Raw genomic sequence first — 23,511 nt, 5'->3', positions numbered from 1 at the left:
TACCTCTATAGGCCCCTTTTCACCTTAATTTTTAAGACAGGGTGTCTTACTCAGCCTAGAGATCACTGAGTTGACTACACTCTCAGGCCACAATGCACAAAGACCCTCCTGTCTCTGTCCCATGGGTGCTGAGATTAAAGGTCTCTTGTGTGAGTTCTTAACAGTTCATTGCATTGAAACAGTACCAGTAATTGGTCAAATTAACAAATGTTTTACACTGCGCTGTGTCCCCAAAACTCATTTGTTGAAATCCTGCACCTAAGCACCTCAAAATGAGATATATTTCTCATGGGTAAACTGGAGATGAGTAATAATGGTTAAATGAGGTCTCCAGGTTAAATTAGGTAGACACTACTCCAACAGTGCAGTTATTCTACTAAGAAGGTGGAGCTGGAGCTGGGGGTGGTTGCACATGACTTTAATCTCATGATTTAATTTTAGGGGAAGGGGCAGGTGGACTTTTAATAGTTTGGGGGAAGACTGATAAATGTAGTGACTTCCAAGTCAGCCAGGGCTGCAGAGACAGTGGCTCAAAACCAAACAACAAGCCAAAAGAAGACACACACACACGCTCACACATAAACACATACACACTCACACAAACACACATAACAACAATGAAATGAGAGCACCCATTGAGGATATTCTCTTCCAAGGCCTCACACAACACCAACTCTGGTGAAAACTTGGCTTTGCTTTCCAACTTTCAGAATTGTAAAGGAATAACTTCTGTAGCTGAAATAGTAGGGAATGTAGTGGTCCATTGCCACTAAACTTCTGGGATTAATCCCACTAATACAAAGCAAGAAGAAAGTCACAAAAGGACATCCACCATGCTACTCCAATTATAGGAGGTTTGAAAATCAAGTGAAATCATCAGTGTTAGCAAAAGCTAGCGTTCTGACTACACGACCACTAGAAGCTTGTGGAAGCAGTTTATGCCTGTTTCTTGATCAGGGGTCAAGGATGTGCAGTGTTTGATAGAGGAGAATTCATTATGCATTCTAATTATGGGTAGCCTGCTTGTCTTTTAGGATAAAGCATTTACCTAACAATATCTCTTAGCAGAGCTCTGGCTGGTGTTCCATGGGACAGCAAGGACAGTGCAGTGTTTTGGAGAATGGGTGTGGGGGTTTGACTTAGAATAGCCCCAAAAGTCACATATATTTAAATGATTTTTTCCTACCTGGTAGATGTTGGAGATGGATAGGGATGTGGAGCATTGTGGAATGAGGGGTGTCACTGTGGGTAGTCTTTGATTGTTCAGACTCACACACCTGGCCCACTCTCCACCTCACTGCCTGCCTGCTGCCTGTAGATCAGAATGGAAACCCTCAGCTACTGCCTGGCACAATGCTTCCTGCCATGATGGTCATGAACTAAGTAAGCCCCCAGTTAAAGCCTTTTTGTTTAGAAGTTGCCTTGGTTATGGTATCTCTTCAGAGCAGTGGATGGTAACTAAGACGATGGAGAAATACAGGAGGCTCAAAATTCCCTTTGGTCCCTCAGATTCCAGATCCACATGTCCTTACCTTTTTTGTCTGCAAACTGTCCCTCGGGGCAGGGACTGCAATCAAAACAGCATTGGGGCGCTCCCAGCCTGGGCACTTGGCTGAACCCTGGAAGGCAGCTTTCACTGCAGACAGAGGTGGGCACCTAGTAACAGTGAGCATAACGTCACCAGTGACTCTTTAGGGATACAGATGCTTGACCTCACCCTAAGAACCAGAACAGGAGAGTTCCCTCTCAGCCCACTAGATGAGAAGCCTTTCAGAAACATGTCTATCAGAGCAGATGGCAGACTGGAAAGGTACCTTTGAGTGTAATAAACAGAACTACATTTGATTTACTTGGCTAAGGGATTAAATACATAGCTAAAAAGTTTAATGTGTTATCTTCCAGTCTCTCTGGGGCTCCTGCATCAACAATTGAAGATATGGGGGCAGGAGAGAAGGCGCCTAGGTTAAAACTACAGACTGCTCTTCCAGAAGATCAGGGTTCAATTCCCAGCACCAGTATAGCAGCTCACACTGTAACTCCAGTTCCAAAGGATCCACTGCCCTCCTCTGGCCTGCACAGACACCAGTACACAAATATAGGTGCAGGGAAAGTTGCATACATGCAAAATAAAATATAAACAATAATTGTGGGTATTGGCAGTCATTACAAAAGTCCATATAGCCTGGGTATGATTTTCTTGACGTCTTCAGATTTCTGCATTTTCTGAAACTCCAGCCAGCCCTGTGGCTTCTTCATGGACTCCATTTCTAACTCAAAAGACCTGGTTATATCTTTTCTTTTTCTTAATCTACCTCTGTGATGCTGTTGAGATTTACAGTTTGGCTGACCTTGTGTTTAACAATTAAATTCTAATAACAAAGCTTCATCCAACTTCAGTAAGAGCAGAAATGCAGTTACTGACTCCCCAAATACACACACACACACACACACACACACAGAGAGAGAGAGAGAGAGAGAGAGAGAGAGAGAGAGAGAGAGAGAGAGAGAGAACGCACACACACACACACACACACACACACACACACATTCACAGCATACTCAGTGGCCCTCTCATTTACCTCCGAACTGCCAAGGATGACCCAGTTTATCTTAGCATAGCTCTACCTCCAGGCAAGGATTATGAAGAAGGAAGTGTGGGTGCTGACATTTCTGCCACAACAGAAGAAAGCAGAAAACCCTCCCCAGATCACGGCCATTGAAAAATTCTTCAAAGGAGTCCTGGAAACACATAGTATGTGTCTTTCTTTCATGCTTGAGAAATCCAAGAATGGGAATCTCATTCTCATGTGGAAAACCTTAAGAACACCATTGACTGGAGAGGCCACCAGAATGAAGTTGATAAAGTTGTAGAGGAGGGGACTTTTTCTTCCTTGGCACAGGACAGGGAGCTGAGCCATTTCTATGTACCGGACTCCACACATAGACATAAATAACACAACACTGTTTCAAATTTTGTTAATAAATATCAGGGTCTGAATCTCAAATGTTTCCCAAAGTCTCTTATATTGGACCACTGGTTAACAGACAGTGGGTATAGAAAGAATGATTGAATCTTGATAGTACAGTAGTTTCAATGTAATTGGCCAAAATAAGCTTATACAAAGAGACACTATGGGAGATTTGACTTTATTAAAAGAAGTGTGTCATTGTGGGGGTGGATTTGGGGTATCATATGTGCTCAAGCCACACCCAGTGACCCAGTTCACCTCTGGTAGCCTACGGGCCAAGATTTTGGACTTTCAGTTCCTTCTCCAGGACCATGTCTGCCTGCATGCCACCATGTTGCACCAAGATGATAATGAATTAAACTTTTGAAAATGGAAGCCACCACAATGAAATGTTTTTCCTTTATAGGAGATGTTGGGGTCATGGTATCTCTTCACAGCAACAGAAACCTTAACTAAGACTGAAGTTGGGTTCTGCAACTTGGGTATTGAATTGATAGGCCTGATAATGCTTCTGTTTCAATAAACATGGACCATGGGACAGTAGATTAGAAAAGCAGTAGAAAATTTTAAGTTATGCTTAATGCTACTATTGCCATACTAATAAAAGCATAGAAGAACAAGGGACTGAGTCTGATTAGATTAACTATGGGCCGGCCTCAAGAAGTTTCATCTTGTGTCATTATATATGAGAAATATGTAACCTGATTTCTTACTTTGATTTTATATGAGATTACAGTTAAGAAATTGCATGAATCTCAGAAGAGACTGAATTTTGGTCTTTTAAACATGCTTCAACTGGGATAAACAGTGAGAACTTTGGACAATGTGCTAAATGAAGTTTTTATTATAATATTGTCACAAGCTGAGGAGTCAGGATATGGAATGTGGTGGTTAGAATGTAAATGGTCCACATAAACTCATAGGAAGAGGCACTATTAAAAGACATGGCTTTGTTGGAGAAGGTGTGGCCTTGTTGGTGGAAGTATATCATTGTGGGAGTGAGCCTTGGGGTATCATATATGCTCAATTCATACCAAGTGACACAGTTCACTTCCTCTTGCCTACGGGTCAAGATGTAAGACTCTCGGCTCCTTCTCCAGCATTTTTCTGCCTATATGCCTCCATGATCCATAAGGATGATTATGGATCAAATAAACCTCTGAAAATGTAAGCCTCTCCATTAAATCCTTTTCCTTTATAAGAGGTGTCTGGCTGTGGTGTCTCTTGACACTAATAGAAACCCTAAGTAAGAGAATGCTTCTGACAAGATCAATGGATTAATTCCTCAATGGATTCGCAATCTGATAAATTAGTATACATATTAGAAATAGAACATGGGACTAGGTTTGGGGTAGTGGGACATAGAGGCTATGCACTGGTCAGATATAACTTGTTTACCTATCTAATCTATCAAGATCCCTACCACCTCACTTCCTGAGCCACATGCACTCATCAGCAACCTCTCCCACCACACATGTCTGTTGTCCTACATGACATACTGCGTCAAGCATACACATCCAGAGCAATTGATACATCTGACCCTGAATCCCTCAAACCATGGGATTTGTCATTGTGGTTGAAATAAACTAACACAGTAAGTAAACTGAATGTCTATTGAGTCCACTTTCCATATGATCTATGGGAAGATATTTAACTGAGTGTATCACTATCTTCATCTTCTCATAACAGATCCCAAGCACAAAGAATATATTTCCAAGGTAGTACCAGCTACAGATTCTCATTGTATTTTGTACATCTTGTATGTCCAACTCCCCCCCACATTTCCACAAGTGTGGGTGGTGTAAATATGTATGCATGTATTTGTACACCTATGTGGACTCATGTTCATGTATAAACAAGCACATGTGGAGGCCCAAGGTTAATGCTGGGAATCATCCTCAATTGCTTTTCCACTATGTTCATTGAGGCAGAGGCTCAAAGGAAAACCCAGAGTTCACTGATATGGCTAATCTTACTCATCAGGTTTCTGTGGACATCTCCTTGTTTCCATCCTCCAGGGATGAAATTACAGGTGAGAACCATTGTCCACTACGCATGTACAAGTGTTCTGGAGATCCAAATTTTGGTTCCTGTACTTGTATACAAAACACTTTGACCACTGGCAATCTCCTAACCCCATCTTTTACATTTTCCTTTTTGCTCGTGAATTAATATCATTCAGAGAAATATCTCTAGTGAGATAAACAGCATAGCCATTTATAACTGACTGACCCAATCCAAAGCCTCATCAATTTGGTGCAGAAGTAGCAATGAAGACCCCTGAACTGAAATTTCCCTGTGGCTTAAACACACTAGGACAAGAGTCATCTCAGCAACTCACTTGGATTTCCTCCTTCAAATAGACCATCATTTTGTTCCCCGAAGAGACTTGAGGGTCTATCATTCCTACATGAACCAAGCGAAATACACCCTCAGGGGTCTTCTGCCCTTGGAAAATGTCAAATTTTGTCACCAAATCTCCATTGGCATCAAATATAATTTCACTTCCATCAGGAGTCTTGAAGTGCACATTCCTAAGAGCTTGAAGCAGCTGAGGAAAGAAGGGAGACATTGTAGACCAACCAGGGGTAGTCTGGAGTCTTGTCCAAAATACCACATTCCATTCACCTCTGCAGTGAGACAGAGTCACTTCAATCCACCATTGGGCATAAGGGAGATCAAGTATGTGTGATATATTCAGGAACTCACAAACATCTCTCTCTCTCTCTCTCTCTCTCTCTCTCTCTCTCTCTCTCTCTCTCTCTGTGTGTGTGTGTGTGTGTGTGTGTGTGTGTGTGTGTGTGTGTGTGTGTAGATCATTAACACTGTATAATCCACATGACAACTCTCAGGAATGTTTTTCCTTCTGCTGCCATGTGGATTGGGGAATCCCACTAACGCTTGGGGACAAGTCCTTTACTCACTGAGCCATCTCAGCAGCCTTAAAATTAAACCAAAAAACATGACAATGTAGTTCCTGCTCCTGGGTCTCATTTGGCTGTGCACTATTGTCCTCAGTCTTCCCATCACACTCAGAAGACTCCAAACTCTAGGAAGACCTCCACAGACTGGGCTCAGCTCACCTAGACTGCCCACTGACTCCCACAGTTCATCAGTCCCAGCCCTGTGGCTCTTCTGTTTGTTTCCATTCAGGGCCCTGACATGCTGGGCCTGCCATCTGCAATGCTATCATTTTTACCCATGGTGAGACTTCTCATTCTCTTGTCTGGAACTCAGATACTTGCTGAGGTTCTGGGTTTGGGTCCCAGCACCATGTAAGTTGGGTATAGTGGTACACACCCAGAATGCCTGCACTAAAGATGTGGAGGGAGGAGGAACAGTAGCTCAAGGTTATCCTTAGTTGCAAATTGGAAGTCAGCCTGGACTACCTGATAACCTGTCTTTCAAAAAAAATAGCCAGGGGACAAATCACAAACACAATTAAGGGGAAGGAGTATAACAAGTGCAGATGGGGAAAATGAGTCAAGGGAGACAGATGGGAAGATGAATGTGCCTCTCCTTTAGACTTTAGTGTATTTTTCCAACATCATTGGCCTGTTCCTGGTGTGCTCTTCCTCAATGACAACGCCTGTCTAAGGTGATCAGATGCATTAGTGATGTAAACGAGCCCTGAAACTTTCATATTTGTTTCTTTATTGAATTTTCTGGGCAGTCCTTTTGCCACAAACTTGTTCTTCAACAATAGATGTATGCCTTAGAAAATTCACAATAGAAGAAATGGATGTGTTGTGGGGAAGGGTATGAGATGTAATGAGTGCATCATGAACACAAGAAGACTTGTTGTGTACCTGGGCCGCCACACAGCCAAAGGTATGAGCTATACCATGGGTCAGGTAGGGCAGGACTCAACCAGGAACCACCCGGGGGTCTCCAGCCCCAGGCCAGGATATAACAACATCTCTGGGCCATGCCATGTGTTTAACACTTTAGAAAGCATGAGTCTATTGAGGTCTCAATTTTCTATCAGGGTACAGTGAAAGGCTTGCTCTTACCTCTCTAACTAAAACTCAGGAAGACTGCAAAGGAGCTGACTTCCAGGGTGTTGTTCTTTTTGAAAAATGCTCCAAGATCCCCGCAGCAGAAGGCAGCAGAAATGCTGTAAGTCCCAAATGGTGGCAGCGTGCCATGTGGTGGCAGTCAGCAGGCCCTGGGAGCAGCCAGTCCCAGGCAGAAATGGCTGCCGGTCCCAGAGCGGTGGCCCGAGCGGTGGTGGTGGCGGGCCATGTGGCAGCAGGCAGTGGGACCCAGGCAGAGTAGGCTTCTGGTCCTTGAGCAATGGCTGGTTTCAGGAAGGGAGACACATGGCGGGAGGGCAGAAGACAGAAACATGGATAGACAAGACATGCAGGGTGAGGTTGAATGTTTATTCAGGGGGTTATGGAGGAGGAAGGGTGAAGGGGGGGCAGAGAGAGAGAGGGAAAGAGAGAGAGAGAGAGAGAGAGAGAGAGAGAGAGAGAGAGAAGAGGAGAAAGAGACAGAGAAGGGGGGAAGCAGAGAAGTGGGGAGAGAGGCAGAAGCGAAACTGCCTCTCCGAGAGGAAGATGGAAACAAAAGCGAGCTCACACCAGAAGCTGAAGATCAGCCTGCTTCAGCGGATGGGGGAGGGAGTGGACGTGGCTTGTCTCCTAAAGGGACAAAAACCATAACATTCCCAGGTCTTCCTTATAATAAAAAGTAAGCAAGTCAAGGAAGCAGAAAAGGAAGGGCCCAAGATGGCAGTGGGCAGGTCAGAGGTAATGGAAGTGGGCGTGGCTTGTCCCTTAAAGGGACAGGAAAGCACAACATTCCCAGGTCTTCCTTATAATAAAAAGCAGGAGACCAGGCAGCACAGCCAAAAGAAACTGGGGCGGCAAACTCTCAAGACTGCTTCCGGCTGCTTCCCCCTTCTCTGTCTCTTTCCCCTCTCTCTTTCCCCTCTTCTCTCTTTCCCCTCTTCTCTCTCTGTCTCTCTCTCTCTCTCTCTCTCTCTCTCTCTCCCCCCCCGCTTCACCCTTCCTCCCTCCATAACCCCGTGAATAAACATTCAACCTCACCCTGCATGTCAAGTCTATCCATGTTTCTGTCTTCTGCCCGCCAGCCATGTGTCTCCCTGCCTGGGACCAGCCATTGCTCAGGGACCAGCAGCCATCTCTGCCTGGGGCCCACTGCCTGCTGCCACATGGCCAGCCACCACTGCTCTGGGACCAGCAGCTGTCTCTGCCTGGGACTGGCTGCTCCCAGGGCCCACTGTATGCTGCCACATGGCCCTCCACCACTGCTCTGGGACCAGCAGCTGTCCCTGCCTGGGACTGGCTGCTACCAAGGCCCGCTGTCTGCCGCCACATGGCCCACTGCCACCGCTCAGGCCACCGCTCTGGGACCTGCAGCCATTTCTGCCTGGGACTGGCTGCTCCCAGAGCCTGCTACCTGCCAGCACATGGCCCGAAGCCACCATTTGGGACCTACAGCATTTCTGCTGCCTACTGCCACGGGGATCTTGGAGCATTTTTAAAAAAGAACAACACAGGTGATCAGTTCTCTCCTGTGAGTCCAGCACTCAGGATGCTATGGTTGGGTGGTGAAATAGAGACTATGGGTTACATAAAGTCCATCTGAAATATCAATACAGAAAGAAAGGATTGTTAGGTGAGACCTTGGAGGTAGGGTAGATTAGTGTTTTATTTGTTGAGACAGGGTTTCATATCGCCCAAGCTGTCCTCACACTGGCTTTGCAGGTTCACCTTGAGCTTACGTCATCCTGCTTCTACTTCACAGGTGCTAAAATTACATCTGCGGCCACCAAGGCCAGTGAGACAGCAGTGGTCATTGAACCCAGGACTTGCTACATGCTATTCAGCCACTCTGCATCTGAGGTATGTCTACATCTGTTGACTTCATTTTCCCGCTATCCAGAATTTCACTGTAACTCACCAAGGCCTGCAACTATCCTGCATTTTCCTCTTTGGAGCAGAGTGGAGAGCACAAAACTCAGCCTGTGGGCTTTTTCTCCTGGGGGACCCACTATGTTAGATTCCTGTGCAAATCGATCATCACACTTTTGCCAACACCCTGATGGGTTCTTTCTCTATGTGCTTAGTAATCCAGGGGCAATTTCCTGAAGTTAAGCATGTGGCTTCTATGACTGTACCCTTCTCTCAAGGCTCACACTGTAACCAGCCTGTACGTTCTTCCTTAATATGCTTTCTAACACTGACTTGAGGAAGGTGACCTTTCCTCATTTATGTTCATCTTAAAGTCGTTTCTCATGAATATTTAAGTCTTCATATTGATGGACTTTGAGAAAGAATGAGTCATACCTCTGCAATCTTTTGAAATATTAGGTTAGTTCTCAACATGGGAAAGGTTATGAGTCTTTCAGTCAAGCCAAGGAAACACCAGCTTTAGAAGGCGAGGTGCTGATTGGTTTCCTCTGTCTTCCCAGAGAGGCTCCTAGAAAGGTCAGCTGGTCTTCTGGTCAGTACTGGAAAGCTACTTAGCAGGGTGGCAAAAGCAGTTAGCCATGACATCAGCGGTCGCATCTCTGGACATTCCATTGTATCCTGGAGATCTCTTGGAATCCCATGATGTCACCTTGTTGTAGCAACACCAACTGCCATTAGGACATTCCTCAGTCCCTAGAGGTTGAGCATCAGTCATGTTCTCAAGACTGAGGCGTCACGTATTTGGGAGACAGAATGGAGAAGGTCCAGAGACCAGAGAGAGGCAGAAGAAAGCTACAGTTCACTTCTGGAAAAGACCCAGTGAGTCATGGGAAGGAAATGGGGAGATTGCCAAAGGAGGTGCACTTGAGGCGGGCTATCCAGTAACGGAGCTGAGGAACTGGAGCCTCAGAGAATAAGATGGACATCCCTGATTATCATACTTCCCAAAAGTCAAAGATTCCAGAATATTAGCTTGTCCATCTTGTGAGCCAGAGACTGAGAAAGGAAAGACTGTTGTGCTGGGACCACCACTTAGCTCTTAACTTTACTGTGGTTTGGGGTGTTATGTTGGGACAGAAAAAGACCAGCAGGAGGCAGGGAAGGACGAATGTGTCCCCATCTTTCGTCAGACATCACTACACTACACCTGTAGTAGTTGCCTTTAGGTTCACTGTCTGTCTAACACTGTTCCCATGGAGACAAATGTGCTCCTGGCCGAGACCTTTAAACCTCAGGGTGTTCAGCAGTCTGCTCAGGAGAATTCCTCTGACCTCCTTTCCCTGACAGTGACCCCCTTAGGGTTCTGAATCAGCAGTTGAGGATGGCATTTAGATCACAGGGTAACCAAACTTCTGTCAGAGTTATGGAACCAGAGCAGAGAATGGCTACTGAGTGTCAGCTTCAATGATCTGGGCTGTCAATGGGTGACTGGGTGAGTCTCTTGACCATGATGGAGCCCTGCCTGACTTTCCAATCCACAGCATGGGCCATGAGTAACCAGCAATGAGGCCTGGCCTCCTCATAACATCTGACTGCTTGTCCACTCTGCCATTTTTCTCCTGGCTTCTAAATCACAGCAGGCTTCAGGTCTCTGGACCATGCTGCATCCTGTTCTTCTGTGAATATTCATGAAGAGGTGGTCTCTGTAGTCACCTGAAGAATTATAGGGAGGCCGAGAAAAGCTGTGGATGCCTACAGAGCCAAATCTCTAGAGTGATGGGAGATTTGAGAACCACACATTGGCCTGTCAACCTGGCCTAGTATATTTTGGTTGTCACTGGGTTTCAGACACAATTTTCTGTTTGGGACTCAGGATGGTTTGTCAATCTCCTATGCCTTTTGACTATGCAGTTTCACCTGTTTTATACCTATACACAGAAACCTCTGCAGAGCCAGCATCCCATCCAATGCTCCTGAGCAAGAAGCAGATAAAGAAGGAAGAGGAGAGACTGACCACAGAGCTGCAACTGATGACCAGGGAAAGAAATGACCTGAAAGACCGGCTGATGATCCTCACTGATGGAGCCATGGACAATAGGTATCCATTGTTTCAAACTTCATGGGGCTGTAGGCAATGTCAACCTCACCTTCAGCCTTTGAACTCTCGATTTGTAGGAGGCTGTGCCAAACCTCATATCCTAAATTCTTCTCAGGGGACAGGCAGACCTTGAGTGACAGTGGCCATGAGATGTGGCCTCTACCTTTTCTGTTCTCTCCTAATGAAAACCAGGGCTTCTGGTCTCAGACACAAAAATCAGGGATTGAGGCAGGTAATGTGTAGTTCCTAGCATGCATTTGGAAAGGAGCTGACAGGCGGTGGCTTGCATGAGGTACTACTACCTGCTGTTATTGTGTGTGGAGGCTCTAATTTCCTAGCATGTGATTGTGTGCTAGAAGCCCATGGTAGTAGCTGGAGGGGCCTGGTTTGACTGGAACATCTCAGTGTTTACCTGGAAGAGCTGGATCTCATCACAGGTACTCTAGTTTTGTGCAGACTTCCATTAGACAATAGAGCGCTCTCTCTCTCTCTCTCTCTCTCTCTCTCTCTCTCTCTCTCTCTCTCTCTCAGTTTCTCTCTCTTTCTCTGTCTCTCTCTCTCTCTCTCTCTGTGTATATATATATATATATATATATATATATATATATGATGCTTTCTTTCTTTCTCTCTCTGTGTATATATATATATATATATGATGCTTTCTCTCTCGCTCGCTGTATATATATATATATATATATATATATATATGATGCTTTCTTTCTCTCTCTCTCTCTCTCTGTATATATATATATATATATGATGCTTTCTTTTTCTCTCTCTGTATATATATATATATATATATATATATATATATATATGATGTTTTCTTTCTTTCTCTCTCTCTCTCTCTAGCTCTCTTTATTCTCTCTTTCTCTTACTCTCTTGTGGATATGTGTGAACACACACATTTGGAGATTTGTGTGTTCCTGATTTCTGGGAGTCAGTGATCTGCCGTGGTTTCTCATGATATCCTTCTCCCACTTTCCAGAAGTTTCCAGTGCTGAGCTCTGGAAGCCCCACTTAAAGCAGGACTGCTTGTGTCCTAGATGCTCACCTTGGTGGCACCTAGGAATTCCTAGGGGAGTTTATATCACTTCCTTCTCTTAAGACTCCAAACCATAATGATGTGCTCTAACTGTTCAGTGATTGTCAAACAGGACCCAAAATCAGTGTTCTGAAACAGGAGAGATGTCATTGCAATGTCTGGTGAACGGAGACATGTGACAGAGCCTCCTGGTAGCATAGAGAACCTGACTTACCATCTAGTCGTATTGAGTGAGCTCATGCAGTCAGTGCAGCTTCCATCTCAAGTTTAGCCTCAGCTGTGCTGGGATCAGAATAACAAGTTTAAAAGCACCAGGAGGTCCCACTACATAGGCACCAGAATCTTGCATCTGCTGTGCTATGGTAGATCAGGATACAACTTCAGTTCCTGTGATCATTGAAGCCTATGTTCATGGGGTCTTTTCTCCCATTTTCTAGTCCCTACAAGAACCACAAGCCAAATGCTTTGTATGAGAAGGTAAAGATGGATCACAAAGAGATCATGATGGAGCTAAACCATTTTGTGAGTGAAAACACCGAGACCTTGGATAATTTCAAGTTGCTGAGCAAGGAGACAGTCTTCTATCGGTAAGTGTCCATCTGGACATGGATAACAAAACTTGTGGAATGGCCATCTCTGACTTCCTTTTTCTCTGGATGGAGTGACTTCATCTCTGGTTCGAGCTTTTTTTGCTTCTATGTAAGCAACTCTTAAACTTGTGTCTCTTGGATTCAGTTTTGCTAAGTGTGAAAGAGACTGTTAGCCCCTGCCACCTTGTCCTAGGGCCTCAAGAGCCTGTAGATAGAAAAGGTATTTACACTCTCAGGGGAATGTCAGGCAGCCTTGAACTTCTGGAGCTCAGGCCCATTCTTTACAGGTCTGGGGCTGTTGAATCTGTAGATAGATTGTACTCACCTTGAGTAACTTGTCCTCCCTTTGATTGTGTTTGCCCACTACATGCTGATGTTTCCCCAACACCACAGATAGTTATGCCAGCTGGGGAACTACTCCTTCTACTGAAGGGACATGGATCCTTTTAGGTGTTGGAGTTTTCAATAGTAGTTTGATAATTTCTGGCATTACCTGTTCTCTCATTTGGGTTCTGAAGTGTAGGTGTCATGACTATATCAGACTCTTAGCTACCTAATCTAGGAAACATGAGGTCTTTTGGGGTGCTGTTTCCCAGAAATCAGGGGTAGCAGGAGGAGGCCTGCAGGGCCTTACTATGCAGAGTTTGTCTGCAGGGATCGGCACAGCCGACTACTGATGGAAAGGACTCAGCTAAAGAAGAAGGTGGATGAGCTGAGGCAGGAGGAAAGGAAACTGCAGAATAATTGGACTGTGCTGAAGTACCACCTGGAGGATTTGAAATTGATCCTTAATGACCAAGACGAAGAGATCAGTTACCTCAAAATCCAGCAACAACAGGTAGGGGCCGGCAACAAGTCAGGCTAAGCTCTGGTACTATTTGCCAATTTGACTACCTCTCTACCCATCCAACCACCAGTGTTTAACCCATCAACTTACTCACCCATACTCCCTTCCAGCCACGGACCTCATATATTCCAGACATTCCCTTCAGTGTCCATGCACAAGGACTTCTGGGAAGCTTTTGTCTTATGGAGATCTGAAATACGGGCAAGCCTTCCTTTCTGCTCTGCTCGAAGCTGCAATTCAGAGAAGGAAATGGGTCAATAACATATCACACATGTACTTGTATTTATGATGGGTAACCTTCTAGGCACAGAGCTTAGAGTGAGTGAGTTCTCGGTCCTGCTGCTTTTTTGTTTGGAAGGGATCATGTCCCTGGGTAACCTTCTAGGCACAGAGCTTAGAGTGAGTGAGTTCTTGGTCCTGCTGCTTTTTCGTTTGGCAGGGATCATGTCCCATCGCAGGTGGGAAGCAGTTTATAAGGTGGAGATCCCTGTGCCAGGGCCAACAGAGTGCTTCTCATACTCATGGATTTGCGTGGCCTGTTGGCTTCCCTTTTCTGCCTGCATCCCAATGTGTTCTCTTTGCTTCCCTGAATTCTTGGTTCACAGTGACAGAAGCTTGAATAGCAGCTTGTCAGCCCTGTTTTCTGAGAGTTGTGCTGGACTGTTCTCCCTTCCAGACTAAAATGTGTGGTTGACTGGTTGATCATCTCGGGGCTTTTGACAAGCTGGTGATGGAAGGTGGGAGATTTGGTCCTATGGCGGAAGAATTTCTGTAATCACATCAATATAGTCTAAGAAAATCACTTTTCTCACAATAATTTTAGTCCCCAAGGAATTATGGCGGAGTTGTGAGACTTTTCTGAAAGAACTGGTGTGGTTATTCTAAACTCAACTGTACATTGACCATGATGTTTATTTCTGCAACCTCCTTTTTTCCATATTTCTCTTTAACACGCACTCCTTGTGGGTTTGAGTGTGAGTGCACGCATGTGTTTTTTCATGTGTGTGAGCGCACACATGTGTGTGTAGTAGTGTAAGGATGTGGGTGTTGGGGTGCATCAAACATGTGCAGTTTCCAGTTCAGACCACTGTGTTGCTATCAGTCTGTACCAGAATCCTGGGGTTCTTACTTCCCCAGATGCTTTTGTTTAACCTGCCTAGCTGACCAGCAAGTTCTTGGGATCCTTTCTCTGTGCTTAGATATGTATGACTGTCTATAACCCTCAACAAAGAACACAATTTTCTCTTAAACAGGAGCTGAAGAGATTGGAAGAAAGCTCTCGGTTCCTGCAGAAGCAGAGGGAAATGGTCATGCAGGAAAAGCACTTGGTCCAAAAGCTGCAGCATCACTTTCAGGTCTCTCAGATGAGGTAGGAGCCAGACTGGGGAGAGAAGGTAGAGCCAAGGGGGGCCCATGGACTTGGGGACAATATCAATTCTGTCCATCTCTGAGACTACAAGCTAGAGTAGAGAACAGAAGACCTCAGAGAACTGAGCTGGTCCAGTAACAAGAAATTCCGTCCAGCATATATTGTGTTTGATATTCAGTGTGTCTGTAGAATTTATTCTCTATACCTTCCTTCTGAAAACAGAGTTCTCCCAAAGCTTTCCCTGAACTCACAGAGAGCTGCCTGTTATGGCCTTCCAAGATATTGGGTTTACCGGTGTCTATCAAGGGGCATGGTAAAATTCGCAATTTATTTTGAAAAATCCAATGAAGATTAGAGATTTGCATCTTTAACACTGCTCTGTGTAACATTTGCCAACTTCCTGTGAAAAGTGCTCTCTGGATAGAATTGGTTAAGGACTTCCCAGGATGAACCCAGGCAGATGACTCGGCTGTAGGGAAGATCCTAACCTTCTCGGGTGTGTTCTGTAACCGACTCCCAAAGCCAGGATGCAGATTCCCAGCTCTAGTCCCTAGGAAAGCACCAGTTTTTATTTGGTCCCTGAGGACCGACAGGGACAACATTCTCAGGCACACATCTCAGGAAATGCTGCTCTAGCACGACAGGCTCTATCTGCATGTTGTTCATGTTCAAGGTTCCTTCTGGGCATGAGGACTGAGCTAGTCACACGCCCTTGTGCAGGGACCTGAGCTGCAGGCAGTTTAAGGCTATCTATAAAATGATGAATAGCTCATGTACAACTCATGCATTTCTCACGTGCTATTGACTATAGTGTCAATATGCTGTTGCTGTTTACAAAATGATATCCCTGAATTATAGGAGAACACCCTTTTCTGTCTAGTAGAATGCACACTAACAGTGTTTATTTGAAATTATGACTTCAGTTTAATACTGAGCAAAGTTTTAGGCCCATCTACTCTGGGATCTTATTCCTTGTGAGTAACAACAAAGATATCAGTCACAAGAATAAATTCACTGTCCAGCAGAGGTGAGGTGAACTGAGGAAGCATCTTCAGCTAATGTGGCAGGTCTGTTTTTTTAAACTGCTTTTCTCTTCCAGGTCTGAAACTCCGCAGACTCATCTGGAACAGGCCACTGCCCAGGACGAGAGCCACCAGCAGAAGGATCTCCAGGAAGAACTAGGTGCAGAGTCCCATCCCCAGCAATACTGAATTCTAAGGACATATATTCTTCTTCAGTTTTGTTTACCCTTGTGTCATAGGTTCTGTTTGCCTAGCCAGTGACCCAGCATGGCTGCTTCTGGGCCTAGATTATTATTTTTTTTCTTTTTTTGATCATACCACTTGAGAGACCTGAGGAAACCAAAGTAAGCCACAAACACCTTCTACACATGTTCTTCACATTAGGATCAAGGCCTACAGACTAAAAGACACCCCTTGTAGCTGGGAACTCAGCGGTGAAGGAAATTCCAGCTGATCTCCAGGTGATCACACCTAATCTGATTCATGTGTCCACTGACTCAGTTCTCAAGAAGGGAAGAACGCATCAAAAATATACTTGAGATACAGAAATCCTGAGACAAAGATTACTCAGAATCCTACATTTACCAGCAAGTGGACTCCACCTTGGGATAACATGACATATAAGCTCCTATGTGGAATGGATCCAGGAATCTTGAAAAAGCCATTAAAATTGTGACTATCTTCCTAGCGTTTCTCCAAGGCAAGCACTTGCCTGTAGTTGGTATAGTAGGTTCTATCAATATTTAGTGATATTATTAGCTTTATTTTGTTTGAGTTTTGTTTTAAATGTTTGTTTATGGTTCATTTGGTTTTGGTTTTGCTATTTTGATGTTATTTATTCTTGTTATTAGTTCCATAATTTTCAGAGTTTATCCATTGTTTATATTCACTATTGTTTCAAATATATTGTTTGTTAATAAAAAATTAATTTCCAACTTTTCACACTTAATTTCAGTTTCTTTCATCAAGTGTGGTGTCACACTGCTTTAAGCCCCAAATTTCCAGGTACAGGTGGAAGCCATGGGTCAATGCCCAGTGGATGTCAACTCCTTGCTTTTATGCAGTTGGGCCGCAGCTGCCTTAGTACAGCTCCTGATGTCAGCACTGTTGGTGACAGAGATCACGTGGGATCCTGTGTGCATGGTGCCTGTTCTCCTGGAGGCCCCCATTAGCTTCACCCTTCAGTGTTGTATGCCAGGAAAAACAAAGGAAACAGTAACAGATAATAAGATCCCGAATGGAGACTTGTCTGGCATCTGCCTCCTATGTCCTGGGACAGATGTCAATGGAGAGCTAGGGTTCGGGCTTCAATGTTCTCTTCCCTTTAGATTGCTCGGGGAACATTCACCATGCAGTGGAAAATGGCAGGCTGGAATATGTCCCCATGGTTCCCCAGTGACTCCCTGGTGACACCAAGCAGAGGTTAGATGTGATGCAACCTCTGAGCTCACTTCAGGGTATCTGTGACAGAAACAACATTGAGGTCCTATGGAAAGCCTTGACCAGTCTGGCTTCCATTTCATGCTCTTAAGCCAATGCTACAGAGGACACTTGTCCTGCTAGTCTGTGGTCTCTGAGGAGCAGAAGTGTCTGTGTCTTAAACACACCCTCTGGCGTGGGGGGTGTCTGCGTCTCAGAGCAATGAAGCCTGAAATCACTAGAGAAAATCACCCCATTTATCATGTGTCAGATGCCTGAGGGTACCTGACGAGGATGTCTCTGTCTTTGGGTAGAGAAGGGAACATCTTTGGTTTGGTTTGGGTTTCAGACGGGTACTCATGTTGTTCCACATTGACCTTTAAGTTACTATTTCTGGGGTTCTCTACCTGGGTTCACACATAAGCCCCTTAATGTTGTATCTATTTACACTACAATTTATTACAGTAGCAAAATTTTAGTTATGATGTAACAATAAAATTTTTCAGTAAGGGGCAGCACAGCTGAGGAAGTATATCAATGGTCACATCCCTGGGAAGGCTGAAAACCACTGAACTGCATGGTTAAGGCTCCCACCTCTACCTCCTGAGTGCTGGGACTTTACCTGGTACATGCAGTGGGGGGATCTAACCCAGCGTTTCTGCATAATAGAAAAGTGTTCTACCACCTGAGCAATGATCCTCGCCACTTCACAGCCATTTCTGGAGGCAGGCCAGTGTCTTCAGGCAGGGGGATAGTCTAGGAGGCACCCCTTTCACACCTGGGGTCCCAGACTTTCACAGCTAATGACAATAACAGAAACACTGCAGCGCTCAGGCACTACCAAGACTGATCTGGATGCTGAGGAAGGCCCTTGTGGTGGCAGAAATTTCAAGAGTAGAGCTGGAGCTGTGGTCATGGCTGTGGAAGAAACTTCCAGGAAGAAGCTGCATGTTTTTGGGAGCCTCCATTTCCCTGGTGCAACATAGGAGGTAGTTGAAGAGGTTAAGAATCCTGATCTGTGTCTACCTCAAACTCACCACCATTTTCATTGGCCTACACCAACTGGGAATCTGCATAAGAGAACCTATTTTGTAGCCTACAGGAGATCAGCCCGTGGGAGTATAGGAGAGGCAGAAAAGTGCAGAGGTGATGTAGGGAAAACTGAAACTCTAGCCCAAGCTGCCTAGTTCCCACTCTCGTGGCTCCTTTAGCCTTTCTGCTTCCTTTAGTGCTGTGTAACTGGGTACATATTCACATACAAATGGATGTTGGGGGTCAACTGGTTTTTCCCTAATACCACACAAATACACTCATACAGACACACACACACACACCATCGGTTACTGGTTTGAATCTCTCCAAAGAAGCTAGGCTTGGTAACCAACAGGTACCACATGTCTGCCTTTTGTCTTTAATATGTGCACCACCACACATGACTTTTTAAACAAAGATTTGGATGATCAACCTCACCCTCATACTTTTCCGACTGAGCTATCCCTCCAGCCCTTACGCTATGACTTTTGAGTCAATGGTATTACAAGTTTCAGGGCTTAAGCTGGAGCTTGCTTAGCTATCGAGGATTTAGTCTTGACACTGATGGAGTTAAGAGTCACTCAAGGTCAGAGCTGGTAGTAGTAAGCATGAGTCCAAGTCTGAGCAAGAGGAGGTGATGGTGATTAGGCAGTTAGGAGTACTAAAATAAATGGCAATGATGGGAGAGCAGCTGGGGAAGAGGAGGTTGGCGGGAGAGCACTGAGGGGAAGGGGGGTTGATAGGAGAGCACAGGAGGCTGAGCATTCAAAATAAATAACAAATCTCTATGTCTTTATTTGGGAGCTGGTTGTCAGCCCAAAGAAAATTCCAGCAACCATCCCCCCTGGATCTGATACAATAGCAGAATATGAAGCCAGGGCAAGGGCACAAGGACTGAGAGAGACAGCCTCAATTTAATTAATTTCAGTGTGGTTATTTCAGCTATAAGCTAGCCGGGCAGTAGAATGGAACAAGGGGCCTGCGCTCTTCCTACCTCAGTCATGTAGATTAGATCTATATGTGTCTCTCTTAGGGTCTAGATTATCTGGGATTGTGATTCTTAGGCTGGTTTTCTTTGCTTTACATTTAAAAATGATTTATGAGTGAGTACATATTATGTTTGTGTTGCTGAGTCTGGGATACCTTATTAAAATGATGTTTCCTGATCAATCCATTAGCCTGCAAATTTCAAGATGTTGTTACTTTTCTCTGCTATGCAGTACTCCATTTTGTAAATGTATCACATTTTCCTTATCCATTCTTCGATCGAGGGGCATTTAAGTTGTTTCCAGGTTCTGGCTATGACAAACAATGCTGCTATGAACATACATAAGCACATGTCCTTTTGGTGCGATTGAGCATCCTCTGGATATATACCCAAAAGTGGTATTACTGCATCTTCAAGAACGTTCTTTTCTAATTTTCTAAGAAAACACACACCGATATCCAAAGAGGCTATACTAGCTTGCACTCCCACCAGCAATTAAGGAGTGTTCCCTTTACCCCACAATCTCTCCAGCATAAGCTGTCATCAGTAATTTTGATCTTGGCCATTCTCACAGGTTTTAGATAGAATTTCCGAGTTGTTTTGATTTGCGTTTATCTGATGACTAAGGATGTTGAGCATTTCCTTGTCTTTCAACAGTTTAGATTCCTCTGATGAGAGTTCTCTGTTTAGGTCTGTACCCCATTTTTTAAATTGGATTATTTGTTCTTTTGATGACCAATTTCTTGAGATATTTGTATATTTTGGAGATCAGACCTCTGTCTGATGTGGAGTTGGTGAAGATCTTTTCCCAGTCTGTAGGCTGTCCTTTTGTCTTGTTGAATGTGTCCTTTGCTTTACTAAACTTTTTATTTTCAGAAGTTCTCATTTATTAATTGTTTCTCTCAATGTCTATGCTAGTAAGGTCAATTATAGGAAGTGGTCTCCTGTGGCAGGCGTTCAAGGATACTTCTGAATTTCTCTTCTATGATGTTCAGTGTGACTGGTTTTATATTGAGGTATTTGATCCAATTTGATTTGAGTTTTGTGCATAGAGGTAGATATGGATCAATTTTATTCTTCTACATGTTGATATCCAGTTATATCAGCATCATTTCTTCAATATTCTTTCTTTATTCCATTTGATTATTTTTTTGCTTCTTTGTAAAAAAAAAACAGGTTTTTGAAGGTGAATGGTTTAACATCCAAGGCTTTGATTCAGTTTCATTGTACCTCCTTTCTGTTTTTATGCCAATGCCAGGCTGTTTTCAATAGTGAAGCTCAATAGTAGAGTTTTAAGTCTCTACTATATGGGATTGTGATGCCTCCAGAAGTTTTTTATTGTACAGAATTGTTTTGGCTATCCTGAGTTTTTTGCTTTTCCTTATGAAGTTGAATACCATTATTCAAGGTCTGTGAAGGATTTTGGTGGGATTTTGATGGGCAATGCATGGAATCTGTAGATTGCTTTGGTAAGATTGCCATTTTACTATGTTAATTCTAGCTACCCAAGATCATGGGAGATCTTTCCACTTTCTGGTATCTTCCTCAATTTCTTTCTTCAAAGATTTAAAGTTCTTGTCATACAAGTCTTCCACTTGTTTGGTTAGAGTTACTGCAAGATATTTTATGTTATTTGTAGCTATTGTAAAGAGTGATGTTTCTCTGATCTCTTTCTCAGCCCCTTTATCATCTGTGTACAGGAGGGCTACTGATTTCAGTTAATCTTGTATTCTGATACATTACTGAAAATGTTTGTGAGTTGGAGAAGTTCCTTGGTAGAACTTTTAGGGTCGCTTATGTAAACTATTATATCATCAGCAGACAATGAGAGTTTTACTTTTCTTTTCTGACTTTTTCCCCTTTATCTCCTTTTGGTGTCTTATTGCTGTAGCTAGGATCTCAATACCTATACTGAATAGATATGGAGGAAGTGGACAACTTTGTCTTATTTCTGATTTCAGTGGGATGGCTGGGATTTTCTCTCCATTTACTTTGATGTTGGCAATTGGCTTGCTGTATATTTCCTTTATCATATATAGGTATATTACTTAGGTGACAGAGCTGATCAGATGGTTCACTCAGGATTGTGGATTGAGGAATCCCAGCACTCTGCCCAGACTAAAGAGAACAATGACATATTCTCCATGGGTCACTAGGCTTTCAAATGTATTCATTTGACTAGGAACAAAAAATTAAGAAACAAAACAAAGCAGATCTGTGTCCTGTCATAGCTTAATAAAGGGACAATCAGTTTAATCTCTATAATCCTCAAGTGTCCTGAACTGCAGGAGAACTCCCCACATACTTTCTTGTCCTATGAAGTTTATTATTGGTCATTCAAAATGAAGCCTTTGATGAATTTTCACTACAGTCATATTAGTTGGTTTGACATCATATTACTGTGGCAGGATTCCCCAAGAAAACCACTTAAAGAGGCAGGAATAATTTCAATTTATAGCTTTGGGGATTGCTGTCCTTGATAAGATGGTTCCATGTCCCTCATCTTGTAAGAAGTAATTATATCACAGTGAAATTGAAGTGATCTGCTCACCAAAGACAGGAAGCAAAAGAGGGGAGGAAGGTAGGAAGAGAGAGAGAGAGAGAGAGAGAGAGAGAGAGAGAGACAGAGAGAGAGAGAGAGAGAAGGATAGAAGAAGAAGAAGAAGAAGAAGAAGAAGAAGAAGAAGAAGAAGAAGAAGAAGAAGAAGAAGAAGAAGAAGAAGAAGAAGAAGAAGAAGTTTCCAAGGGTCCAAACACATTCCCTCAAAGATATACTTCCTCTAGTTAGGCCATACCTTCTGAAGTTTCCAGAACTTCTCTGCAGGAGAAGTGCCTACTTGTTCATGTTGGCAAACCAGCTAGCTTAGCACAAAAATAACCACAAGAAACTCTATTAAGTAAAAGACTGCTTGGCCCATTAGCTCTATCTTCTTATTGTCAACCTTGTACATCTTAATTTAACCCATTTCTGTTAATCTGTATATCACCACATGGCAGGGGCTTACTGGCAAATGTTTGGCAAGTCTGACTCTGATGACTCCATGGCGTCTCACTGACTATGCCTTCTTTCTCTCAACATTCAGTTCTGTCTTCCCTGCTTACACAAGTTCTCCCCTATCACTCTGCCAAGGCAATTCTCTATTCATTATTCATAATCACAGCACACAGAGGGACCTCGAGCATCCAAAGCCTTTAGCTCATAAGTGGCTTAACAGATATAAACCATAATAGCTCTTTCTAAAATGTTACATAGTATTTTACATGCATTTACAATATTTCAAATCAACAAGTTCTCTCTGAAATCACAACAGAAATGAATGTCATGGCAGACATGTTCCTGGACACTAGTGCATGACCAGTGAATGTCTAAAGATGTCCCTTAGTTGGGACAGTCCTTGCCTAGTGGGATGAGGTTCTGGGTTTGGGTCCCAGCACCATGTAAGTTGGGTATAGTGGTACACACCCATAATGCCTGCACTTAGGATGTGGAGGGAGGAGGAACAGTAGCTCAAGGTTATCCTTAGTTGCAAATTGGAAGTCAGCCTGGACTACCTGATAACCTGTATTTCAAAAACAAAAATAGCCAGGGGACAAATCAAAAACACAATTAAGGGGAAGGAGTATAACAAGTGCAGATGGGGAAAATGAGTCAAGGGAGAAAGGTGGGAAGATTAATGTGCCTCTCCTTTAGACGTTAGTGTATTTTTCCAACATCATTGGCCTGTTCCTGGTGTGCTCCTCCTCAATGACAACGCCGTCTAAGGTGAGCAGATGCATCAGTGATGTCCATGAGCCCTGGGACATTCATATCTGTTTCTTTATTGATTTTTTGGGCTGTCCTTTTTGCCACAAACTTGTTTTTCAATAATAGATGAACGGCTTAGAAAATTCACAATAGAAGAAATGGATGTGTTGTGGGGAAGGGTATGAGAGGTAATAAGTGCATTATGGACACAGGAGACTTGGGGTGTACCTGGGCCACCACACAGCCACAGGTATGAGCTATACCATGGGTCAGGTAGGGCAGGACTCAACCAGGAACCCCCCGGGGGACTCAAGCCCCAGGCCAGGATATAACAACATCTCTGGGCCATGCCATGTGTTTAACACTTTAGAAAGCATGAGTCTATTGATGTCTCAATTTTCTATCTGGGTACAGTGAAAGGCTTGCTCTTACCTCTCTGACTAAAACTCAGGAAGACTGCAAAGGAGCTGACTTCCAGGGAGTTGTTCTTTTTTAAAAAATGCTC

General features: G+C 43.8%; 1 protein-coding gene across 1 annotated transcript in view; it reads right to left on the bottom strand.

Moving 5' to 3' along the window:
• The window catches only part of LOC142856708 (vomeronasal type-2 receptor 26-like), a 173,595-nt gene that overhangs the window by 13,912 nt on the left and 136,172 nt on the right, over positions 1 to 23,511 (bottom strand). Inside the window, exons 4-5 of the mRNA XM_075984398.1 lie at positions 5,311 to 5,520; positions 1,533 to 1,656 (exon numbers count right to left, since the gene is read on the bottom strand). Coding sequence (XP_075840513.1) covers positions 1,533 to 1,656; positions 5,311 to 5,520 — 334 coding nt within the window. The remainder of the gene's footprint in view (positions 1 to 1,532; positions 1,657 to 5,310; positions 5,521 to 23,511) is intronic.

This window comes from Microtus pennsylvanicus, chromosome 1 (genome assembly GCF_037038515.1).
Source record: "Microtus pennsylvanicus isolate mMicPen1 chromosome 1, mMicPen1.hap1, whole genome shotgun sequence".
In the NCBI taxonomy this organism is placed as follows: Eukaryota; Metazoa; Chordata; class Mammalia; order Rodentia; family Cricetidae; genus Microtus; species Microtus pennsylvanicus.
The sequence above is the reverse complement of the archived record's forward strand: the minus strand, read 5'-3'. Positions and strand labels throughout refer to the sequence as shown.